Genomic DNA, 8,711 nt, shown 5'->3' on the forward strand with positions numbered 1-8,711 from the left:
TGCTTCTGATAAAGAATTTGTTGTTGTATTCTTACATACAAGTAATTACTAAGTAATTTGACTAAGTAACTATGTTACATATGTATAAATGAGAACATAATATTTATAAAAATCATTATTTTGTCTTTCATTTCATAAATGAGTAGGACATCAGCATTTTCAAATGAATATTCCTGGTTTAGCCCCATACATATATATGTATGTAGGATAATACAAACTACTATTTGATAATTAAGGCTGGTCCACATAAAACTTTGGCGTTGACTTTATAGTTGGCGTTGGTTTGACAGAACGCACGTTAAAAGTATGCGTTCTACAATGAAGCTTGGCAGAGACTACTTTGGCCACTAAATTAACATATTAACGAGAAATAAATTAATATTTCATATCAATAATAGCATGAAAAATATATTTCTTGCCTTCATTTGATTAAAAGGAAAAAACATTTCATTTAATTTTATTTATTTGCAACAGCTGGCGACCGACGCAGCGATCTTTCTGCTTTGTGTTGGCCTTAGCGTTGCCAAATTTTGGATATGTGGACGGCTGCTTTGAAATTCGACGCCAACGCAACGCCAAAGTTGTATGCGAACCGGTCTCTATTCTTTGTTTACGCAAATTTTCCCATGTCTACATATCCATATATATGTTAACATGGAACACGTTAACATTTGCTGATCGCCACTTTGAGTGATCAGCAAAAGCACAATAATAAGAGCGGAAGTGCAGCTTGGGTTGCACAACGTTTCCCACAGTAAAAGCCAGACGCACCGTCAGCAACAGGAAGCCACCGTCAACACGCGCAGCCCAGTTTGGCAATTCAGAGAATCAGCGTCAACGATTGGCCGGTGCTAGTAAGTTAGCTTTTAAGTAATTCCAATTGTAAAATTTAGCCTTAGTCTTGCTGCTTATCAATAAAGGTTGACACAACCCAATTTTCAAAAATATATTTTTTTTAGGGATTTTAGTAGAAAATCCCGTAACTGGCGCCCAACGTGGGGCCTACGCCAGTCGTGTTTTTTAAAACCCGTAACTAAATAAAGTTGTGCGCGTTAATAAAAATTAAATTAACAAACGGTTTCGCGAAAAATTTGCAACACCTGAAGCAGAAAATTTCGTGATACTGGGAGCAGAAAGATCGCCGATTTCGTAATAACTCCAGCGCATAAAGGTAGAACAGCCTCCAGCGCATAAGGGTAGAACAGCATAAAATTTCGTGATACTTGGAGCAGAAAGATCGCCGATTTCGTAATAACTCCAGCGCATAAAGGGTGGAATAGCACGCCAAAGACGACGTAGGTCCTTTAACCAGCTAAGTAACTAAGTTAACTCAGAGTCAGCGAAGGAGAAAAGGTGCCCTAGTAGCTCACAAATGTGCAAACGGGAAACGCGAGTCGTTAGCCGCCGGATGCTGCCATTAATGTAAGCATAGATTTAAGACAAACTAAAAAGTAAATTAAGTGAATCCGAATTTCCGATTGAAAATAAATTTTAAATTATCCTAGTCCTATTGAGGGAAAATTAATAAAAAACATAAGTGAAAATTTTTAAGAAATAATAAACAAAAAATTTTAAATTAATTAAGTAAAGATAAATTTCCTATTTAGAAAAGATATTTTTTTTAATTAATTCCTTTTAAGGTAAAATCAAGTGAATATATTAAAACCTTTTGTCCTTGAATAACACAAAGAAAACAATTTTTAACTGAAGAGCTTGTACAGCTCATAATTTAAAGAAATCTCTAGAAATAAAATAAAAACAACTCTGCGATTCACCACCAAAGGGACCCTCCAGAGATTGTTGAAGTTCCACAAAACATCAAAAATATACATAAATAATAAAGTGAAAAGAATAGGCTAAGTAAACTCAAAGTGTCAAACCCTCAAAATCTTATTCGACCACCTGTGCTAAACGCACCACCTCCCACACTCGCTACCCCTGCTAATACTACTCACTTATCGATGGACCAGTTGACGGAGGTCATATCTGGCATCGTAACCAATATGTTCCAACAACAAGGGCGAAACATGGTTCAAGCCGCCCTCAACCCCAACGCGAGTTTTTCCGATGTTACGGATATAACTATAGACACAGCTTCTCCCAACATCTCGGAATTAGACAAGATACCCGATGTGGTAAGGTGTCTTCGCGAATTCTCAGGGGCACCTGGAGAATTCAACTCGTGGAAGAAAAGCGTGGACAGGATCCTTCAGATCTATGAGCCACAAAGGGGATCTCCCAAATACTATGGGATCCTCAACGTTATCCGCAATAAAATTGTCGGAAACGCCGACATTGCCTTGGAGTCATACAATACTCCACTAGACTGAAAAGCAATTTCCAGATGCTTAACGCTGCACTATGCGGATAAGCGCGACTTAGGTACTCTCGAGTACCAGATGACGTCGCTTGTGCAGGGTAACCTGACAATTCAGGAATTTTACCAGCGAGTATACTCGCACATGTCGCTTATTCTTAATAAGCTCGGCTGCATGGATGTCGGCACAGAAGCCATGCATCTGCTTACCCGCACATACAGGGACAAAGCGCTGGACACGTTCGTTCGTGGGCTTAAAGGAGACTTGCCAAGATTCCTAGGAATGAGGGAACCCGCTGATCTCCCTCAAGCCCTCCACTTGTGTCTAAAACTTGAAAACCAAAACTTCAGGTCCCACTATGCCTTAGTAAATAATGGCCAACCCAGGAGAACTTTGGACATCCGTCCACCCCTTCCTCCCAAAGGAATTAATAACGAGTTTTACCCCGAATTGGCATTCATGCCTCAACCCAGGTTGAACACAACTCCTCCCTACAGGCCTCCCCAACCGAATTATCAATATCAATTTCCCCAAACAAATTACCAATTCCAACATCCCCAACCAACCTACCAATACCAACATCCTTACCAACAAAATCAGTACATCCCACGTCCTAATAACCCACCACCTCGTCCAGCCCAAAAACCTCAACCACGACCAGAACCAATGGATATCGATCCATCCCTACGAACAAGAAACCTTAATTACATGAACAGGCCACGTCCCAATGATCCTACTAACAAAAGACCACCTAACACTAACCCTCCCGCACCCCCTAACAAAATACAAAGAAGCTTCCACATTGAACAAACGACGAAACAAGACCAGTACAACCTAGACGATTATAATCCCACTAACCAAGAGTATGAAACTAATACTAATGACACCTATACTAATGATACCTATAATAATGATAATACCTATAACCATAATAATAGTGAATTAACCGATGAGTTCATAGATACAACTGATCTACATTTTTTAGAATGAATCACTCTTCGCTGCCATATATCGAGTGCAAGCTGAAGAGTGGAAACATCGTAAAATTTCTTATAGATACAGGATCAACAAAAAATTACATCCAACCATCCATCGTACCAAAACCCATTAAAAACGAAGAAATTTTTTTTTGCAAAATCTATAGCGGGAGACATCGAAATTAAAGAGCACACTTTCTTAAATCTGTTCCACATAAATAAAAAATTAAAATTTTACCTACTCCCCACCCTTCGATCATTTCATGGAATCCTCGGGAATGATAGCCTCAAAGAGCTAGAAGCTGTTATTCACGTCAAAGATAACTTTATGGAAATACAAGGGAATACCAAAATAAAACTAAAACAATTTCAGTCAAAATCTGTTAATAAAATTGAACTCAATGACGACCATTTGTCAACAAATCAACGAAATAAAGTCGATAATTTAGTAAATCATTTTCCAAATCTATTTTCCGAACCTAATGATAAACTCACATACACTACCAAAGTCGTAGGCGAAATCCGTACCAATAAAGACACCCCCGTCTACACAAGATATTACCCCTACCCAATGTCGCTAAAAAATGAAGTTGAATCCCAGATTAAAAAAATGTTAGACGACGGTATTATTCGACCATCAAGGTCACCGTATAATTCACCCATTTAGGTCGTTGCGAAAAAACCCGACTCTCAGGGTAACAAACAGTACAGAATAGTAATCGATTATCGCAAACTTAACGCGATCACTATAGCAGATCGCTATCCAATACCGCAAATTAACGAAGTACTGTCCCAGCTTGGGAAAAATAAATATTTTTCCATCTTGGATTTGAAGAGCGGATTTCACCAAATCCCTCTCAAGGAATCCGATATTGAGAAAACAGCTTTCTCAATAAATAATGGCAAATACGAGTTCACAAGACTGCCATTCGGATTAAAGAATGCCCCCTCAGTATTCCAACGGGCCCTAGATGACATTCTTCGCCATCAAATTGGCAAAATTTGCTACGTCTATATCGACGATATAGTTGTTTTCAGTAACTCTGAAGAAGAGCACACCCTCCACCTGCAAGAAATTTTCAAAACGGTCGAAGATGCGAACATGAAAATTCAGCTGGACAAATGCCATTTTTTCAGGGACTCCGTAGAGTTCCTTGGATTTATTATATCCTCAAAAGGCATAACAAAAAATCCCGCAAAGGTAGAAGCAGTTGCACAAATACCTTACCCACAAAATATAAAACAACTCCGCTCATTCCTAGGTCTCTCAGGATATTACCGCCGCTTCATAAAAGATTATGCCAAGTTGGCAAAACCTCTAACCTTACTTCTAAGAGGGGAAGAAGGCCGTATATCTAAAAACAAGTCAGCTAAAGTAAATATAGATTTGAACGACGAGGCAAAAGATGCCTTCAACAAAATAAAAAAATCCCTTATATCTGACGATGTTATACTCTCATACCCTGATTTCAGTAAAGAGTTCCATTTAACCACCGATGCCTCAAATTATGCCATCGGTGCAGTCCTTTCCCAAGATCAAAAACCAATCGCCTTCATTTCGCGAACTAGTGATGTGCCGAGTCGGCTATTTTTGGTACTCGAGTATTTTGGTACTCATTAAAAAAAGAATCGAGTCAGGATTCGAGTCAGATACTCGGATCAAGTATTCGAGTTCAGAGCTCGGTATTCGAATACGTTATAGATTCGACTGCTGAACATGCACACAACCGAAATGCCGACTTTTTAATTCTTCTCTTCTTTTTTGGCGCTGTAACCGCCTAAGCGATTTTGGCCGAGTTCAGCAAAGCACGCCAGTCGTTTCTCCTCTGTGCCAACTGACGCCAATTGGAAACGCCAAGTGAAGCCAAGTCCTTCTCCACCTGATCTTTCCATCGCAGTGGGGGCCTCCCTCTTCCTCTGCTACCACCAGCGGGTTCCGAGTTGAATACTTTCAGAGCTGGAGCGTCGGTGTCCATTCGAACGACATGACCAAGCCAGCGGAGCCGCTGTACTTTAATTCGCTGCACTATGTCCATATCGTTGTAAAGCTCATACAGCTCATCGTTCCATCGTCTGCGGTACTCGCCGTCGCCAACGCGTAAAGGACCGTAAATCTTCCGCAAAATCTTTCTCTCAAACACCCCAAGAGCCGCCTCATCGGATGTTGTCATTGTCCATGCTTCTGCGCCATATACCAGCACGGGCATGATGAGTGACTTATAGAGCGTGGTTTTCGTACGTCGAGAGAGGACTTTACTCCTGAATTGCCTACTCAGTCCAAAGTAGCACTTGTTGGCAAGAGTGATTCTACGTTGGATTTCAATGCTGACATTATTATCGGTGTTAATGCTGGTTCCCAAGTAAACGAAATTCTCTACTTTCTCGAAATTGTAACTGTCAACAGTGACGTGGGTGCCAAGGCGCGAATGTGCTGACTGTTTGTTTGATGACAGGAGATACTTCGTCTTGTCCTCGTTTACCACCAGACCCATGCGCTTTGCTTCCCTATCCAACTTGGAAAAGGCAGAACAGACTTCGCAGTTTTTGTTACCGATGATGTCGATGTCATCAGCATAAGCCAGCAATTGCACGCTCTTGTAGTAAATTGTTCCTGAGCGGTTCAGTTCTGCAGCTCTTATTATCTTCTCCAACATCAGATTAAAGAAGTCACATGAAAGGGAGTCGCCCTGTCTGAAACCCCGTTTTGTGGCGAACGGCTCGGAGAGGTCTTTTCCAATTCTGACATACTTACAAATAATAATTAAAATTAAATAAATATAGGGTTCAATAACAGTTGCTTTATTTATCATGGTAGAACTAGAACTTAGTAGTCTGTCATAAAAAAAATATCCAAAGTAAATAATGAGTTAAAACAAATAAATCTTCAGTACTTTAAAAGTTCAACTAGTACTTCAATTGTAACGACAATATTCCATGAGATCTAGATTCATAAACAATAAAATTACTCCTTTGGAATTTAAAATTCCTTTCATCTTTGGCAATTAATATCTACGATATTACATTTAAATAAATACAAACCAAAGTATGTACTTTGTTTGATAACTTTATAGTGAAATTTAAAATAACAGTTCAGATAGGATTTTTGTACACTTTTTTATTTTTACGATGACTATTCAAAAATAATATTTGATCAACCTTTTTCGGTTCTAATCTATTTCTACGGTTGTTGCATAACAACCCCGCTGTCGAAAAAACTCGTTCGGAAGGAACAGAAGTCGCTGGAATGCACAAATACTTTTGAGACATTTTGTACAAACCTTTGGAAATAATTTTTCTACTCTCCCAAAATTCGCACGGATCCATATTTCGTTGTAGGTAAGGAAGTTGAACGTATTGTTTCACCTTGACGATAGCAGAGGAGGTGGGAGTAGCCATATTCGACTGCTGTTGCACTTTTTTATCCAAATAGTTCCACAATAAATCATTCGCTGAATCATTCGCACCTGTCTGGCGCTGGAGATGTTGGTTTGAATTCGGAGAAACTTGGGCATCGGAACTCAAGTGCTGCAGCTGCGCGGTTGAATATGATGATGGAAACTCACTAGCGGTGAATGATTCATGTTCATGGCATGTTAATTCCTCAATTACCCAACTCTGAACACTCTCAGCATTTCTTTCCTTTCCAAAACCAGCCTTTTTGAATCTTGGATCAAGAAATGTGGCTTTAGCTGCTGTTTTGTTAGTTTCATAAACGCCTAAACGCCTTTCGATGGTTTCTATAAGTTTATTTTGTAAAGATATCGCTATATTAGTGGACATTGAATAGCTCTTGAGGGATGATTGAACACCTCGGATAAGCGGGATAACACACGACAATGTAGGATACTGTTGACCAGATAAAATGGTAGTAAGCTGCTCCACTGGTCTCAAAATAATCACGCATTCTTGTAACACATTCCATTCTTCACTGGTCAAGTTATAAGGAGATGAAGGCAAGGAAGACAACGCAGCTGATAGTGGTATCTTGACTCTGTCTAATCTATCAAACATGATGAAAGTAGAGTTCCAGCGTGTTTGAACATCTTGTTGTAATTTCAGTTTTTCTAAATTCATCTGCTCTTGAATTTCTTGAAGCTTGTAGGACGCAACATTACTTCTTTTAAAATAAGTAACGATTTCACGACATTTCCCCGTTAAAAGAGATAGCTGCTCATTATCTTTCATGCAATCAGAGACTGTTAAATTTAAAGTATGTGCTACACAAGAATGATGACGTTTCTGCAAAATTTCTATTACTGCTTTTTTCATATTACTTGCATTATCTGTAGTAATGCATACAACTTTATCAAAAATTTTCCATTCCTCTTCAAGTACTTGGCGCAGTAAACTTGCTATGTTTTATGATGTATGTGACTCTGTCATTTCTTTGGTGGCCAATACCCGAGATTCTGCCTGACCTTGATAAATGAAATGGATCGTCAAAGTCAAATAATTTTTATTACTGTCCGATGTCCATAAATCAGTTGTGCCTGCTACAAAATCCACCTGCTGTAACATTTCAATTAGTGCTGCTTTTGAAACATCATATTGTTGGGGTAGTAATTTTTCTGCTAGCATTTTTCTTGAAGGCAGACTATAGTTGGGGTTTAGCTGGTAAGTATAGTTTCGGAAACCTTCATCTTCAACTATAGACAATGGTTGCAAATCTACACAGATCATATTAACTAGTTCTCTGTTCACATTCCTTGAATTGACCTGTGCAGCCTCTTTTGATAAAAATGTCATCTGTAACGGTCTTCTACGACTTTGAGCACCTTCACCTTGAGCTTGGTCTCCATTTTCATTATCCACCCTTGCTTCTAGTGATTGACTGCTAGATGTAACCGAATCTAAATCCAAATTATTGTTTTGGCTTTGATCTTGTTTACGTGTTTTTTCTATACATGTTAAATATATTAGAGAATGCACTTTTCTAAAATGCTTCAACAAATTCGTTGTATTTCCAAAATCAGCAAACGTTTTTTTACATTCTCTGCACTCCAATTTCTTATTTTCAATTTTATTATAAAAATTCCAAATATCAGACGAACGTTTTGGAGCCATGATTGCGTCAACACAATTGCAAATAAAGTTAGTTAAAGATTGGAAATTGATAATATAACATAGGCAAAGTATTTATTATGAAATCAAAAATGCAGTCATCTTATCCGTCAATAGTGTTAGCGGTTGGAGCCCAATGTTGGCGGTGACACGACTAAACTTTTACATACATAAGTATCGATTAATTGGTAACTGTCGATATGATACAAAGTGAATGGAAACTAATAGGGCGCCTTCGCCACACAAGTATTTGCGCAAACAATAATTGGTACAAATAAGAATTTTTCGTAATGCTATTTGATTCATATTTTCACCAATTAGTATTTGCGCAAATAGTTGTGTGGTGTATTTGGTA

The 8,711-nt window shown here is 38.6% G+C and overlaps 1 protein-coding gene across 1 annotated transcript; it reads right to left on the minus strand.

Moving 5' to 3' along the window:
* Positions 1 to 6,207: 6,207 nt before the first annotated feature.
* Positions 6,208 to 8,359, minus strand: LOC118754512 (zinc finger BED domain-containing protein 1-like). The gene is made up of 3 exons (XM_036489390.1): positions 7,759 to 8,359; positions 6,574 to 7,578; positions 6,208 to 6,236 (listed from the first exon to the last, which is right to left on the minus strand). Exons 1-3 carry the CDS (start codon positions 8,357 to 8,359, stop codon positions 6,208 to 6,210), a joined length of 1,635 nt encoding a protein of 544 aa, XP_036345283.1.
* Between the last annotated feature and the right edge of the window lie 352 nt (positions 8,360 to 8,711).

The sequence above is a fragment of the Rhagoletis pomonella genome, unplaced genomic scaffold (assembly GCF_013731165.1).
Source record: "Rhagoletis pomonella isolate Grant_MI unplaced genomic scaffold, Rhpom_1.0 Rhpom_scaffold_04044, whole genome shotgun sequence".
Classification (NCBI taxonomy): domain Eukaryota; kingdom Metazoa; phylum Arthropoda; class Insecta; order Diptera; family Tephritidae; genus Rhagoletis; species Rhagoletis pomonella.